Raw genomic sequence first — 18,071 nt, 5'->3', positions numbered from 1 at the left:
TCACTCTTCGATGGAGAAACGACTTTCATTTGTATCTGGCGAGCAGCATTTCACAAATGGTTTTTTGATTTGCTTGCTGTCTTTCATTCAGTTGATGTGGAACCCATTTTCCCACTTTCTGCACCTTTCCCACAGCTTTCAACTGAAGAGAAACAGCTTTCTGGATCACAATGAATTGCTCCACAGGTTCCTGTTGAGTTTGAGTATCATCTTCATCCGATAAGATGTGCAATTCGTTGTCTTCAAACTTTAGTATGGTTTTCTGCGCTCATTTCTCACATCAAAATCACCACTTCTGAATTTCTTGAACCACTTGAAACACTGCGTTTTCTGTAGAGCATGTTTTCTGAAAGCTTCGACAAGCATTCGATGTGATTCTGCAGCAGTTTTCTTCAAATGATAACAGAAAACCAATGCTGTCTGCAAAACGTAGTTCATGGGCACGAAATTTGCCATGTTTACGGGTTTGAAACGGATACCAGTTTATGGAACTTGGGTTACTGCGTGTTGACATACATCGTCAGCTGTTACAGGAAGCAGACGACACTGCAGATGCAATCTTACGGGTCCTACACTGACAGCTAGCACAATATATAGGGAAATTCCGGTTTCATACTTCTAACCCTGGTGGTTCCTTTGTGCTGTGGACACAGGGTGAAGATGTGTTTGGGTATTTTCTTGGACATTTCAACAATATCAATACAGAAATTCAACTTACGATGGAGAAGGAGAGCATTGATGTATCCGTGATCAAATGAGTGCATGGGACTTCAAGCTACGAGGTGCACTGTATAGCAACACACACTGGTTGAAACCTCAGTAAGAAATCCAACTGTTGTCAAGACAAAAAAGAACCTTGGCGGACAGGTCTAACAAAATTTAAGAGCCAGTTAACTTACAAGATTAGCTATTTAGAACAATTCTCTCTCCAATACCGAGATGGATCGAACACGCTGTCCACAAAGAGTGGAAGCCAGGACTTGTAAGCAACAGCAGCCTTCATCTGGGAAAGTTTTTCTCCTGTTTTATTAACTAGATTGGAACAGGAAATTATTGGCCAAGTATGGAGTTAAGATTATCTTCAGAACCACGTAGAAGATGAAAGAATACTTAAGAATGACAAAAGATGGGTGGCATTGACTAATGACACCTGGGGTTTAAAAAATTTGATGTAGCTTTGGACGGATATACATTATCAACTTGGACAAAGTGTTAACAACCAGTTAGTTGATCACAAAAGGAACCTGCTCTGGGACGTAGTGACAAAGAACCTGTTGTCTGATATAGGGGAGACAAAATAAAATGCAGTGAGACAGACATATTAGCAAAGACAGTGCATTATCATGTGTGCATATAGGGGGAAATAGAAATTAACTGACATCATAATTTTAACTTAAAAGTAGAAGACATCAAGTCAGATCAGATGTGGGTGTCAATTTTGTACCAATAGAATGAGGGTAGAGTGCTTTAATTGAAAACGATGGTTCCAGCCAGAGATCATCACGCAATTGTCATTATGTGACAGATGGTGGTGGCCTCTATGTGGCCCTCTAAATTTCAGCATCGCCATCAAGACTTTACTGCACTTGCTATTTACCCTCTGAAGATCTCTCTCGCAGTCAGAGGCAAAATGTGAGGGAATAGTTAAGTGTATCATTCGTGGCCTCTTGATATGGACATTTTGACTGAAGTAAACATTGGCTATGAAAGCCTACATTCTAACATCAATACTTTGAGGTCCAGCCGCATAGAAAAATTTGGCCTGAGAAAACCAGGCACTTGTGCTGTCATTTAAATCATTACTGACACATTTGCATTCGATCTATCGTAAAGAATAATGTAGCCAAAAAAAAGACAAGCTCCGAGGATTATTTTTGATATTTATCGTAGTTCATTGATAGATTAAAAATTTTATAATGATGTCAAAAATACAATTATTGCCTCCCCCCCCTCCTTAATGCCAAAAAGGTTTGAGGTGAGTTCTCCAATTTTATGCACAATTGGCTTTTGTATGGATAAAGCTGAAGCATTCTGGCATGCAGAGAGGTATGTTGCATTCAGGGCGATACCATTTAGTTTTTTTCCTGTTTGTTTGGTGAGTGAATTGTCTTGTCTTCTTGGAACAAGTCTTTGAAACCCGTGTTGGATGATTCATCAATAGATTTGCCTGTAAAAAAGATTATTTAAGACCAATAAAACAAATAGAATTACAGCAGCAGTATCTGTAGCAACACTATTAGCAACAAATAATTGTAACAGACTGCAGCATACCTAGGTATGAATTTTGTCCAGCCTGATGCCAATGAGGTATTCCTCCCGCCAATCCAGAATCATTGAATTCTTCCTCTTGAGCTTCGTACGTTTCTTGGTCACTCTACAGATGTGACATATTTGTATCTGAATAACCGCAAACTGCAAAACCTAACAAGTACACAGGCAAGATTTAAGACTATGAAAACGTGCATTGGCTCAAACAGTCATGACAAATTCTCTTACGTGTGCAGTGTTTTCCTTTCAAAGTAATTCAAGAAATTGACAGAAGAAGGCAGCACCTGTGAAGGGGCAGGTAGCGAGAAATCTCTACATTGTTCTCATACGAAATAAGTTCAGTTTTTGAGCGATATGTGGTTCATGTGTTGACAGTCGGGGCTCGAGCTATACACTGTTGTGGTCTTTTGAATGTACTGTTGTGACCTGAATAATAGTTGTACTTGGTTGCTAAGTTTTAATAGGCAGTCATGCAGGAATTACATCACTGTATTGATACAGTGCACTAGCCAGCTACAACTGCATTGCTAAAGATCTCACTTGTGAAATACATGGTAAATTCAATTGTGGTTTTCCTTGTGTAGCCTTCTACTAATCCACCCATTTACAAAGTCTACAATATGAAGTATTCTTCTGTGTGCTCTGCCTCAGGGCAGCAACACTGCCACCTGCTTTATGCCTTTTTGGCAAGTATTGTAGCAGTTGGGTAGGGATGATGAATTGGTGTTATGAGATAAATTTGCTTCAATTAAAATTCTTGGTATCGGGCTTCATTACAAATTGTGATATTCAATTTCTTTATTTGTAAAGTCCTAAGTTAATTTCCTGTGAGTTAATAAGTTTGTAAATTTTTCTTTGCATGCGTAATTTGATAAATATGAATAAGCCAGTGCAAGTTTGATCATTCAAAGAACAGAGTACAATCAATACTTTTTCAGACTTTATTATACTTAAGACAATATTAAAACAGAACATTAACAAGATATCCTAGCACTTACTTATTGCATGGAAATGACCTAAATATGCAGATTTTGAGATACTGCTCCCTGCAATATTGTGAGTTATTCTGATGGCAAATGCTGAGTGAAGCCCTTTCAAGACAGGGAGGATGTGAGGTTCCCAACTAAGCCTGCTGCATAAGAGTTTTGAGCAATATCCCTCTGTATCTACTGACGTCTGTTCGTAATAACAAAGTCTCACGCCCTTTTGTCGTTAGAATGGAGCTGGATGTAGTGGGTTTTGCTAAGGTTTACTGTTAGTGAATGTACCGTGAACCAGATCCAAATATGTGCAACAAATTAGTTGACGTCTGTCTCTAGGAGCACAAAACATTTGATTGCAAATCGGAATTCTCGTAACTTCTGCAAACGTGGTGAAGTTGCTCACTCTGTCAGCGGACAGAAGTGGATTGTTAATGTGTATGACTGAGCGAGGTGGCGCAGTGGCTAGTATACCGGACTCTAATTCGGGAGGACGACTGTTCGATTCCGTTTCCGGCCATAATGATTTGGGTTTTCCACGATTTCCCTAAATCGCTCCAGGCAAACGCCGGGATGGTTCCTTTGAAAGGGCACGGCCGACTTTCTTCCCCGTCTTTCCCTAATCCGACGAGACCGATGACCTCGCTGTCCGGTCTCCTCCCCCATACAATCCAATCCGATCCTTAATGTGTATGAGAAGTAGCAAGGACCGTGGACAGATTCTTGAGGGACTCCATAATGTATCATTACTCAGTCACTACACTTCCCACCTATTTGTTGTTTACATCAGAAAGTAGTTTTTGCTGCCTGTCCTGTACACGTGATGTCGGTCAGTTACTCTCTTGTCCTCCAATTCCAGAGTGACCCTCTTTCTCAGGAAGTATCCTGTAACACACAGGCTGACCGGTTCGCGCTCTCACTGCTCTCGGGGTGAGGGTGGCTCTCAGCAGCAGTGGCAAACTGAGGAGTTGGGTCCAAAACCTGACAGAATCAACTAAAATAATAAATTGAAGCTGGCCTCTGTTATTTATGTATTACATTTACGTCTGCATAGTGAAAATAATGGCAGTAGTAAACAGTAAGTGTGTGAAGTTCTCTACAAAGCTGAGGATTTACACTCACAGCATTCGGAGAACATTTTGAAAGTTTGCTTCTGTACATGTTTCAGCCCCCAGAACATGATCGCACAGTCGCAGTCCGGTACGGGGAAGACGGCGGCATTCGTCTTGGCGATGCTGAGCAGGGTGGACCCTTCTAAGAACTACCCTCAGGTAAGTCGGCAGCACGTGTCTCTCACCTTTGTAACTGTAGTGGCCTCTGTGTCAGTAGGTGTGCTTCTTGATGTAAGCAATACTTACCCTTGGTTTGAGGGGGACTGTCCCATAAATTAGTGAAATACAAATTGTGCAATACTAGGAACAAACTTTTATCATACAGTGGAGGCAGTGAGTAACAAAAATACATATATAAATCTAAATCTATATGTATCTAAAAACAAAGATGTCAATATAATGGAAGGAAACATTCCACGTGGGAAAAATTATATATAAAAACAAAGATGAGGTGACTTACCGAACAAAAGCGCTGGCAGGTCGATAGACACAAAAACAAACACGAACATACACACAAAATTCAAGCTTTCGCAACAAACTGTTGCCTCATCAGGAAAGAGGGAAGGAGAGGGGAAGACGAAAGGAAGTGGGTTTTAAGGGAGAGGGTAAGGAGTCATTCCAATCCCGGGAGTGGAAAGACTTACCTTAGGGGGAAAATAGGGACAGGTATACACTCGCGCACACACACACCCATATCCAACCGCACATACACAGATATGGGTGTGTGTGTGCGAGTGTATACCTGTCCCTATTTTCCCCCTAAGGTAAGTCTTTCCACTCCCAGGATTGGAATGACTCCTTACCCTCTCCCTTAAAACCCACATCCTTTCGTCTTTCCATCTCCTTCCCTCTTTCCTGACGAAGCAACCGTTGTTTGCGAAAGCTAGAATTTAGTGTGTATGTTTGTGTTTGTTTGTGTGTCTATCGACGTGCCAGCGCTTTCGTTTGGTAAGTCAAATCATTTTTGTTTTTAGATATATTTTTCCCACGTGGAATGTTTCCCTCTATTATAAATCTATATACATACACTGCAAGCCATTGTACAGTGGTTGGTGGAGGGTATCTGCTATTAGTTTCCTTTACTGTTCCACTTGCAGATGAACTGAGGGAAAAACAAGTGTGTGTATATGCTACATGTGAACCCTGTTCTCCCCTATCTTGTCTTCGTAATCCCTACAGGAGATGTACGCTTGTCAGTAGAATGTTGTGCAGTCGGGCCCAAATGCCAGTTCTCTAGACTTAGTCAGCACTATTTTGCAAAAAGAATGCCTTCTGCCTTCCAGGGATTCCCATTTTCCACAAACAGACAAGCAACAGTGTGTAAAATAACTGCAGAAATCAATGTGGAACGTACGACAAACGTGTGGCGAAATTCGATGTTAATGGGCTATGGCAGCAGACGACCGACGTGAGTGCCTTTGCTAACAGCGCGGCATCGCCTGCAGTGCCTCTCCTCAGATCGTGACCGTAACAGTTGGACTGTAGACAACTGAGAATCCGTGGCCTGCTCAGATGAGCCCAGATTCCAGTTGAGTAGACCCCACGGAGCCATGGACCCAAGTTGTCAAGAGGCACTGTGCAAGCTGTTAGTGGGCCTGTAATGGTATGGGCTGGGTTTACATCGAAAGGGCTGGGTCCTCTGGTGCAACTGAGCTGATCACTGGTTATGTTCAGCTACTGGGAGACCATTTGCGGTCATTCGTGGACTTAATATTCCCAAACAATGATGGAATTTTTATGGATGACAATGTGCCGTCTCAGTGAACCACAATCATTCACAACTGGTTTAAAGAACATTCTGGACAGTTAAAGTGAATGCTTTGGCCGTCCAGATTGCCTGACATGAATCCTATCGGACATTTATGGTATATAATTTAAAGGTCAGTTCGTGTGCAAAATCCTGCACAGTCAACACTTCTGCAATTATGGACAGTTAGAGGCAACATGGCTCAATATTTCTGCAGGGGACTTCAGACTTGTTGGATCCGTACAATATCGAGTTGCTGCACTAACGCTAAAGAAGGTCTGGCATGATATTAGGTGGAGGTCCTTGACTTTGTCGCATCATCGTATGTAATGGCTACTACAATGCAGTAGCGCCTACATACTATTATTATTATTATTATTATTATTATTATTATTATTATTATTATTATTATTATTGTCCTAATTGTTATTAGTAGTGGTGGTGGTCAAATGCAAAGCATTTGCTGCTTGAAGACTTCAAATTTCTGCCAGTTTGGATGTAAGGAGTCCTGCGATCAAGTGATTTACAACAAGAAATGTAGTGCACGAATTTAAATTTCGTTAATTTTAAATGCCTTGAGAATTCACTGAGAATTGCTTTGTCATTATATAAATAAGTGTTGTTAGAAATAAACAATTCCAATTATCTCATTGATCAATAGTTCACGGTTTTTTTAAGAAAAAGCTACAAAAACAAAATATCATTTATCTTTTATCATTTTAAAAATGGGAGTGTTGAAGGAAATTGGTTTTCCATTCTAAAGTTTATTTAGGCTTATGGTGATGATGGTCGGGGTGGAGGGGTAGTAGTTTTTATCTCATTGAACTCGGGAGTAATGGTCTCAGAAAGGTTAGGAACTAGTGATCTAGTGAACTGTTCTTCTTTCATCACGATCATGGGTAGCCCCTTTGTGGCTTACACTTTATCCTCCTCCCAAAACCTCTTCGTTTCTCTTCTTCTATTGCACTCTCCTTCATAGCTCTTCAGTATTCTCTTCTCCCGCCTGCCCTACCGGAGACATGCTATCATTTCCCTGTATCCTTCTGTCTTTGGTCTCTGGTGTGCCTTTGGTGTGTCTTTGGTGTGCGCTTACTTCTCCAGGTTTCTTTCCCTTCCACCTTTAATCCTAAAGGTGTGTCCACACGATGCCTTTTTTTGTGTTTAACTTCATATACTGGGTGATCAAAAAGTCGGTATAAATTTGAAAACTTAATAAACCATGGAATAATGTAGATAGAGAGAAGTTCACAAAATGTCCGACACATGGCGCTGGACAGCAGAAGTCAGTGACTGCACATGACAGTCGTGTATAAAAGGAGCTGTAACGAGAGAGAAATCAGATGCGCCAGCTGTGGCAGCAGGTTAATGTTACCTGAAAAGGCTCTTTTAGTGAAGTTGTATTATCAGAATGGGGAATGTGCTAGTTCAGCGTTACGATCCTATCGCCATAGGAAGGGGATTTGAACGGGTAAAGGTTGGTTGCCAAATGCAGCTGTGGCGAGAATGTTTTCGAAGTTCGAAGCCACGGGTTGTTCAGACGATAGGCCCCGTAGTGGACGACCGAGCACAAGGCGTAATGCTGCTGAGATAGTTCGGGAAGAAATGGAGACTGTAGCGGGTTCATCTGTGCATGGGGAGGTCAGTGCTCGTGCAGTCGCACGTCGCACCGGCATTCCATACACTACTGATTGGTTGGCACTTATGCGTACCCTCCGATGCTATCCGTACAAAATCCATCGGCATCATAACTGTTACCTGGCGATTTAGTGAAGCGCAGGGCATTTGCGGTGTGGGCGTTTCAAAAGATGGCGGAAGATGAGGATTGGTTGAGTAATGTGTTGTGAACCAACGAAGCTCATTTCACGCTCCGAGGGTCTGTCAACGCCCACAACTGCAGAATTTGGGCTACCGAAAATCCTAGAACTGTCGTGGAAACTCCACTGCACGACGAGAGAGTCACAGTATGGGTTGGATTTACCACATCTACTGTTACCGGGCCTGTTTTCGTAGAGGAAATGCATGATTCTGTTTTTGTAACTGTTACCGTGATGGGTGAGAGGTACACTGTATCGGTTGAAGTTGTTCTCGTAGATTCCAGTTTCTACTGTAGCGACCCAGTATGTACACTATTTGATCAAAAGTATCTGGACCTCCCCTATGTGATGCAGGATTGAGCACTAAATGTCACTAGAGGTGGACATGCCAGTATAAAACGAGATGAGATTATTGTGTTGTCAGTAGAAAAGCAGTAACAACTAGACAAGTCAGTCAGGAAAGCTCAGTGACGTCGAATGTGAGACAGTAATTAGATGTCACCTGAGTGACAAATCCATTAGGGGCATTTGAACCCTTCTAAAGGTGCCCAAGTTTACTGTTGCTGTAATTGTGAAGTGGAAATGTAAAGAAATAACCACAGCTGAACAGAAAACTCATGTTCTGACAAGAACTGTGGAATATTGTGAAGGGTGGTTGTAAATTACACACAGTAAGTGGAAGGAGTGACTCGTGAGTACCAGTGTGCTACCAGCAGCCCATTTAACACAAGGATTGTGCGTAGGGATTTAAAAAGAATCCAATACAGTGAGCAGCTCTTTATGAGCTACACATTTCTGGTCACTGCTAAGTGATTCTGTAGGTGGTGGAAAAAGTGACACCATTGGACAGGGACGACTGGAAACAAATGATTCAGAATGACGAATCGTGCTGTATCCTGCACCTGCAATCTGATATAAGGGTTTGGGGAATGCCTGGAGAATTTGCATGCTGGGAGGATGTTAATGTGCTATCGTGTATAGTGCCAGCAGTGAAGTATGGAAGAGATAGTGTTATGGTATAGAGATGATTTTCATAATTAGTGTGTTCCCATTATTGTGCTTAAGAAAACACAAAATGTGGATGGATATGAACACAAAAATACATAAATGTGCAGTGCGTACAGAAAGGAACTGTTTGGAGAGTAAGATTGCATCGGCATGACATTGCAGTCTACCATAAAGCAACATCTGTGAGGCAATAGTTTGTGGACCATAACATTCCTGAAATGGACAGGCCTTTCCAGAGTGACGACCTGAATCCAATAAAACAGTTATGGGGTGAATTAGAATCACGACTTCACTCCAGAACCCAGCATCCAACATTGTTACCTTCTTTGGTTTTGGCTCTTCAGGAAGGAGGAGCTGCCATTCCTCCAGACAAATTCAGACACAGTATTGAAAGTATCTCTAGTGGAGTTCGAACTGTCAAAAGGCAGGTTTGGGCTGGCAAAAGGTGATGGGTGGACACACACCATATTAATTTCCACTAATACATGTCCAGATACTTTCATCAGATCATATGGAAGTGTGAGGCAAGGTTTCAGTTTGATCAAATGTTATTTTGTGTGTATTTCTGAGAGTGTGCCTAGAAACTTTAATTATTCAACTTCTCTTCCCGACCCCCCCCCCCCCTGCTGCCCCCCTACAGTGTTATGCACAGATGCTAGCAACAGTACAGATAGGCTGGACGGTGTAGTTGCTTTTGCAAGAAATCTTACAAATCCCAAGCACCCTGAGACAGAGACTTAACATGGCGTAGCACCTTCTCCTTCTACCAGAGTGGTTGGAAAGTGGTTCTTAAGCGGCTTGTTCCCAGGACCCTACATAGTTGTGTAAATGCAGCTCCAGAGTGGAAGAAGTACAATAGATAGTTAATCATGTAATTGTTCAATATTTCACATGTTTGTTTCTTGGAATTTATTAACTATACATCTTTAATGCTGTAGCAGTTCTTTTAGAACATCTATGTCAGCTGATCAATTCCAGAACCCAGTTGGTCCTTGTTACAAAAAGTAGTAGCTGAGATTCTGTTATTAAAGGGTCTAGTAGAAATTAAAATCACCGATAACACTTGAACTGGGACAGCAGCTATAACGTTAGTGGTGCATGGAAGTGAGCTGTCAGTACTGAGAAGATTGAGAGAAATGTACTGCCAAGAGAGCAATGTGTGATGATGTCTTCGATGATTACCGTAGCAGAATACTGTCAAATGATATTTCACAAAACACAAAGAAATTCTGGTTGTATGTTAGTGGCACCAAAGTTAGTATCCAGTCCCTAATGAATGAGACAGGAATTGAAATTTAGGGTAACAAAGCAAAAACTGAAATGCTTAACTCTGTTTTCAAATGTTCCTTGACAAAGGAAAACCCAGGAGAATTGCCCAGTTTAATCATAGTACCATTGAAAAGATGAATGAAATAAGTATTAGTGTCAGTGGTGTTGAGAAACAGCAGACAGGATTAAAATTGAACAAAGCTCCAGGGCCCAATGAAATCCCTATCACATTCTTTACTGAATTTGTGGCTGTGTTATACCCTCTTCTAACCATAATCTTACCATATATCCTTGGAGCAAAAAACTGTCCCCAGCCCTTTGAAAAAACCACAGGTTATACCTGTCTACAAGAAGGGCAGTAGAGGTGATCCACAAAACTACGAGGGCAGTTCAATAAGTAATGCAACACACTTTTTTTCTGAAACAGGGGTTGTTTTATTCAGCATTGAAATACACCAGGTTATTCCCCAATCTTTTAGCTACACAACACTATTTTTCAACATAATCTCCATTCAATGCTACGGCCTTACGCCACCTTGAAATGAGGGCCTGTATGCCTGCACGGTACCATTCCACTGGTCGATGTCGGAGCCAACGTCGTACTGCATCAATAACTTTTTCATCATCCGCGTAGTGCCTCCCACGGATTGCGTCCTTCATTGGGCCAAACATATGGAAATCCGACGGTGCGAGATCGGGGCTGTAGGGTGCATGAGGAAGAACAGTCCACTGAAGTTTTGTGAGCTCCTCTCGGGTGCGAAGACTTGTGTGAGGTCTTGCGTTGTCATGAAGAAGGAGAAGTTCGTTCAGATTTTTGTGCCTACGAACACGCTGAAGTCGTTTCTTCAATTTCTGAAGAGTAGCACAATACACTTCAGAGTTGATCGTTTGACCATGGAGAAGGACATCGAACAGAATAACCCCTTCAGCGTCCCAGAAGACTGTAACCATGACTTTACCGGCTGAGGGTATGGCTTTAAACTTTTTCTTGGTAGGGGAGTGGGTGTGGCGCCACTCCATTGATTGCCGTTTTGTTTCAGGTTCGAAGTGATGAACCCATGTTTCATCGCCTGTAACAATCTTTGACAAGAAATTGTCACCCTCAGCCACATGACGAGCAAGCAATTCCGCACAGATGGTTCTCCTTTGCTCTTTATGGTGTTGGGTTAGACAACGAGGGACCCAGCGGGAACAAACCTTTGAATATCCCAACTGGTGAACAATTGTGACAGCACTACCAACAGAGATGTCAAGTTGAGCACTGAGTTGTTTGATGGTGATCCGTCGATCATCTCGAACGAGTGTGTTCGCACGCTCCGCCATTGCAGGAGTCACAGCTGTGCACGGCCGGCCCACACGCGGGAGATCAGACTGTCTTGCTTGACCTTGCGGCGATGATGACACACGCTTTGCCCAACGACTCACCGTGCTTTTGTCCACTGCCAGATCACTGTAGACATTCTGCAAGCGCCTAGGAATATCTGAGATGCCCTGGTTTTCCGCCGAAAGAAACTCGATCACTGCCCGTTGTTTGCAACGCACATCCGTTACAGACGCCATTTTAACAGCTCCGTACAGCGCTGCCACCTGTCGGAAGTCAATGAAACTATACGAGACGAAGCGGCAATGTTTGAAAATATTCCACAAGAAATTTGCGGTTTTTTCAACCAAAATTGGCCGAGAAAAAAAATGTGTTGCATTACTTATTGAACTGCCCTCGTACCATCCAGTGTCCTTGAAATCAGTTTGTTGTAGGATCTTGGAACATATTCTGGCCACCTCAGTGCCAACCATCATGGATTCCAAAAGCATCGATATGTGAAACAAAACTCGCACTTTTCTCACTTGAAATACTGAAAGCTTTGGATCGAGGCAGTCGGGTAGATGCAGTGTTTCTCGATTTCTGAAAAGCATTTGACTCAGGACAAAAGTATACTTATTATCGAAGGTAGAGTCATATGAGGTATCAAGTGAAATTTGTGACTGGATTGAGGACTTTGGTAGGGAAGATACAACATGTTACTTTGGACGGAGACTCGTCGTCAGATGTAGAAGTAACTTCAGTGTGTTGGGATCCTTGGAGTTCATGTTATATCTTAATGACCTTCCAGATGATATAAATAGTAATCTCAGACCTGTAGTAAGTGATAGAATTATCTATGGTGCACTGGGTGAAAGAAGTTGCATAAATATTCATTCATATCTTGATTTAAGATTTCAACCAGCTGGAAGGCTGGCAACGCACTTAAAATGTTCAGAAGTGTAAAACTGTGTACTTCACAGAATTAAAAAAAACATAATATCGTATGATTATAATATCAGTGAGTCACTGTTGGAATCGGCCGACTTGTACAAATACCTGGATGTAACACTTGTAGGATTATGTAATGGTATGATCTCATAGGCTCAAGTAGTGGGTAAGGCAGGTAGTAGACCTTTTAGTAGACTTCGGTTTATTAGTAGAATACTGGGTTAGTGCAATCAGCCTACAAAGTAGGTGCGTACAAATCGCTCGTACGAACAATTCTAGAATGTTGCTAAAGTATGTGGGTCCTGTGCGAAATAGGACTAACCGGATATTGAATGTATGCAGAGAAGGGCAGCCTGAATGTTCACACATTTGTTTGATCTGCGGGAGAGTGTGCCAGAGCTACTGAAAGAACTGAACTGTACCTTTGGAAGCTTATGCAAACAATATTTTGTGGGCTTTATATATCAGATTTTCAATTTATTTTTTAAAAATATTTGTTGGCACACGCGTTCCTGATGTACAGTTGCATTTTCAGCTGTTTTGAATATTTAGTTTATTGTTGACAATCGAAAAGCTGATATGTGTTTTTGAATGATCGGCGAATTTTTACTTTTGAGAAAGGTGAATCAAAGAATTTGCATTAAATTTTGCTTGAAAAATGGAATAAAGCGCAGCAGCACATTTGAAATGTTCACTGTGGCTTTCATCAAATCTACTATGAGTAAGACAAAAGTTTGAGTGGTATAAACATTTCAAAGAGGGATGAGAAAACTTTGGATATGATGACTGCCCTGGATGCTCTAGCACATCAATTATTGATGACTATGTGGAAGTAGTGAAGAAAATAGTTCTGAAAAATCACCGAATCACTATCATTGAGGTTCCTGATAGTGTCGGCAAATCCTTTGGCTACTGCCAAGCAATTGTTTTGGATGTTCTGAGCATTTATCGAGTAGCAGCAAAGTTTGTTCAGAAATTGTTGAATTTCAACCAAAAACAATGTCATGTAGATATTGCTCAGGAATTGCTGAATGATGTCAACAACAATCCAGAACTTCCTGATGGTTAGAACAGGTGATGACACATAGGTATACGGGTATGACATCAAAACCAAGGCTCAATTGCCCCAATGGAAGCTGTCTGAAGAACGAAGACCCAAAAACATTTGTTAAGGTCGATCACTTGTGAAGGTTCTTCTCGGTATTTTTTCTTATTAAAGTGGGGTAGTGCATCATGAATTCTTGCCTTACAATCATATGGTCAATAAGGAATACTGCCTGGAAGTTACGTGCAATTTATGTGAAGCAATCCGATGAAAATGACAAGAATTGTGCCAAAATCACTTGTGGAAATTGCATCACAATAATGCTCCTGAATGCCTCAGTACTTGATTGTGATTTTTTTACCATAAAAAAAACCAGAACTGTTATGTTACCTCATCCACCGTATAGCCAGAGGTGGCCTCCCAGTGACTTCTTTCTATTCCCGAGCCCAAAGAGAACAATGAAAGTCCATTGTTTTGATGCTGTTGATGAGATAAAAACAGAATCGCTGAAGGAATTGAACACCATAATGAAAATGAGTTCCAAAGTGCTTCCAGGATTGGAAAAAGTGCTGGCACAAGTGTGTTATATCCGGGGTGGGGGAGGGTATTATTGTGAAAGGCACAAAGTTGATGTTGATGAATAAAGATTCCTTAAGAAAAACAAAAATTCTCATTACTTTTTGATCACACCTCATATTTTATAGTTTAAAAAAATACTGTAAAATCGCTTACAATGAAATTTTTAGACCTTACCAGATAAAGACATTGAGTCAGATGATTGAATTATTGTTTTTTTTTTTCTCTCCACTGAAAATGGTTTATTATTACCCTCTGCACTACTACACTTAACATTTACAGGGTACTTTGGCTTGCTTCTGTTTGATAATATTTTGGACAGCCTGTTTTTATGAGATACAGTGTGAAGTCTGAGCATTAAATATAAACATATTTTACATGTAAAAATCGAAACCTTATAGGATTGCATTGTTGCCTGTCTGTCAATCTGTCTCCTAAGATACCTTTTTTAAAAGGAACGAGTATAGTTTTAGTTGACCCCCCCCCCCCCCCCCCCCCAAATACTAAGATTGCTGTCTGCTTGGCAGTAAAAGTTTTGAGCTTCTGAGTCAATGCAATCAAGACAGGGCCATTTGTCACGTATTTTGATACGTGAAAACTCGTCATCGAAACATATAGGTGAACTATCTATATACGTAATTAAGTTTGTACAGAACACACACAGTGCTAGTTCTACTGGCACAAGTTAAGGTTAGGTTAATAATGGTCTCAAGAAATGAGAACAAAACTGTGGTATCTTCTTCTGGTTGCTGGCAGTCGGCTGAATGTCTCTCTGAAGACGTGGTTCCTGTCATATGAACCAGTGTCGTTTCCCATCTCTGCTTACTTGGCATACAGTGTAAAATAATAAAAACATAGTAATTATTGCTGCTCTCACCCATTCTATACTGGAGGGCAGTAAAACTGCCTGCCCTGCCTTAATTTGCGACAACCACTAAAATACAGTGATCAAAATAAATGTTGCATATGGCCAAAACTTTAATATGGAATGTTGTGACCCAGCAATATGGTACCATATCAATACATTGGTCTTTTTGTAACATAATTCTATCGGAAACTATCCATGTGTCTACAGTTAGGCGGCAGTATGTGCAGTCTGACACCCCTGTCATCTGTGAACATTGAAATATTTCTGCTGTGTGTCATTATGAGAGTTGGGTTGGTTCAGGATCGTCCGGACAACAGTAACATATGAGACGATCCATACAGTCACTCATCTAGATCAGGGAATGAGACAGGCAAACATCATAGTGAATGTCTCGAGAATATGGAGCAAGTTTCTGGTGACAGGACCAGTTGAGGATCATCAAAGAAGTGGCCGCTGTTGAGAATTGTCACAGAAGTGACTGCTAAAGAAAAACAACAGGTGTGCAGGACCGATATCCGCATAGAACAGCCTCAGCACAATGCTCCGTATCTTAAGATGGCAGTTCCGAACAGCCAAAGGGCTGCAGGTATCAACAAAAAACTGTGCAAAATGGGCTCCATCATGAGTAGGAATTAAAGTGCCAAAAAAAAATCTCAAAGCTCCTCCACTAAATCAGGTTTGGAGAGGGGCTACTTTCAATGGGCACGAAACCATTCTTGTTGGACCAGACAGCGCTGGGACGTGACAGTCTTTTCTGATGAAATCCGTACCCCCCCCCCATTGGATTGCATCGTAGGATGGCACGCATTGTGGCTCCTTTTGGGGAACACATTGGTGCGGGATTCACGTATATGGACGATAGCGCATGCCCCATCATCACAATCTTGTGAACACAGAACACCTTCCTAGAATCAGTCAGATGGAATGTCACCCTTATTCTCCATATTCCAACTTCATTGAGAATGCATGGGCCAAGCTAAAAAGAGTGATTTGAAACCATACAGTCCCATGAGAGACACTACAGGACGAAGTATGCTTAACTGCATTCAAAAGTGTCCAATTGTGAAGAGAGCCCGTTGGTTGATAAACAATGCGTTACCCAACATGAGTCAGAAGGAACTGTACCGTATGCAGTGGTAAAGACATTGTTGGCCGAAAGCTCATTTTGTGACAGTCTTTTTGTTGTGCCTATGTGCAACTCGGTGTCTCCACTATGTGCCGAGTAACAACTATCCTTTTCATAATATTGTTATTTTTATTTTCTTTTGACTATCTGTCAGAACGAAATCAGTTTTGTTTCCTATGATGCCCAGTATTGACAATACAGCAAAATGCAACATTTATTTTGACCCAGTTCAAGTTGTCCGCTACACTGAGTGCAGACTGTTACCACAGTGTCATTTGTATGTGTCTGCTATGTGCAGGTGTTAGTTTATCAAGAGATCTGTGGTTTTCTTTGCACAGTATTACTGTTATTGTTGGCAAGTTAAGATGACTGGTAAGAGACACAAAGGTATTCATATGAGGTGTGCAAATTTCTTCATGATGTTGAAAGACGATGCCAGAAGGGAGAAAATCTTATTGGCATTGCAGACTGCTGCATAGAAGGTTTATGGTGTCTCACTCCAAACAGTACAGCTATTTTGTAGAGAATCATGGGAATGGAAACCTGTAGACAAGAAAGGAAGTTTCCATCTCCAATTAGAAGATATTAATGAGAGAAGAACTGTTAGATTTGGATGATTTCCAGAAAGGTGGTGTTCGTCGTATTGTATAGGAATTTGACACCTTTGGTGAGTATCCCATGAGGCAAAGGTGGCAGAATTTTACAGGATAGGTTGTTTTCACATGGGGTCGCCAGTAGAATTGAAGTACTCTGGAATCCATAGCATTCAGGTACGGAAAACAAAATAATGGAAGGTGCATTGTGATGGCAATCCCTGTTGTTCTAGCAGCTGAGAAAGATGCACATTCTCAGAAAAGAACACTGTTGTCCTAATATTATGAAAAGGATAGTTGCTACTCACTGTTGTTGGAGATGCTGAGGTGCAGGTACGCACAACAAAAGACTCTCTGAAAGTGAACTTTCGAGCAACACGACCTTAGTCGGAAATAGACAAGTGGGCGCCACGTGTGGACACACACACACACACACACACACACACACACACACACACACACACACACACACACACGGTGTGAATTTATTTATTTCCAACGAAGGCTCTGTTGACCAAAAGCTCATTTTCTAACAGTCTTTCTCTTGTGCCTGTTTGTGAGTGAGCATCTCTGCTATGTGGTGAGTAGCAGCTATCCCTTTCATAACATTGTTAAGTTCCATCCTGGATTTTCCATTGTTTGGAAATTGTCCTTCTATTCATCTCGCTGAATCCTGGCTCACTCAGAACTGTGCCAGGAAGCACACCTGGCATTCAGAATTTGAAAGAGTGCACTGGTAGAGGAGACTGACTCATTGTCAGAGTATAGCTTTATCGAAAGTGCAGAGCTTAAATTTACAGCCTTCTGTTATCATCAAGAGACTGCCACTGATGTATTTGAACACTGGTTTTTGAATTTACTTTGTGATTTATTAGTGTTGTTAACAGCAGTTACACAGTGGGAGTCAGAGGATGTGGGTGGAAGTTCTATAATTCAAATACTAAGAAGGAATAAACGGCGCAGCGGGTAAAAGAGAAAACTATTTTAATTTGGAGCTGGTGTAAGAAAGCAAGATATTTACAGTGAATTTGAACTTGGCAGCTTAGCAGCAGAAATGGGCCACAAAGGTGTGAAGCCACCCCCTAATCACTGCCAGTACAACCCGATAGAAAATGTGTGGATACTAGTGAAAGGAAAGGTCACATTTAAAATGAAAGATGTGCAAAATTTACTCGAGAAAGCCATTGACTTTACTATGAAAGTCTGGATTAAATGCTTATGCCATTCTGAAAATTTGCAGGGAAATGATCATCTGAAGCAAGGTACCAGAGAGAATTTTATCAAAAGCATTGTCATTGACTCCTTAGATACTGACTTTCCAGATATACACAGTTCTTCATAATGGGACAATTAAACAATAATAAATTGCATTAAATGTTGCATTCAGAGTAGTGCAGTTGTGCCATTATTTTCT

The 18,071-nt window shown here is 41.3% G+C and overlaps 1 protein-coding gene across 1 annotated transcript in view; it reads left to right on the top strand.

Annotated features, from left to right (window-relative positions):
• The window catches only part of LOC126426974 (DEAD-box helicase Dbp80-like), a 147,379-nt gene that overhangs the window by 63,534 nt on the left and 65,774 nt on the right, over positions 1 to 18,071 (top strand). The window contains exon 4 of the mRNA XM_050089131.1: positions 4,417 to 4,519. Coding sequence (XP_049945088.1) covers positions 4,417 to 4,519 — 103 coding nt within the window. The remainder of the gene's footprint in view (positions 1 to 4,416; positions 4,520 to 18,071) is intronic.

This window comes from Schistocerca serialis, chromosome 11 (assembly GCF_023864345.2).
Source record: "Schistocerca serialis cubense isolate TAMUIC-IGC-003099 chromosome 11, iqSchSeri2.2, whole genome shotgun sequence".
Classification (NCBI taxonomy): domain Eukaryota; kingdom Metazoa; phylum Arthropoda; class Insecta; order Orthoptera; family Acrididae; genus Schistocerca; species Schistocerca serialis.
This window is presented reverse-complemented; position numbering and strand designations above follow the sequence as displayed.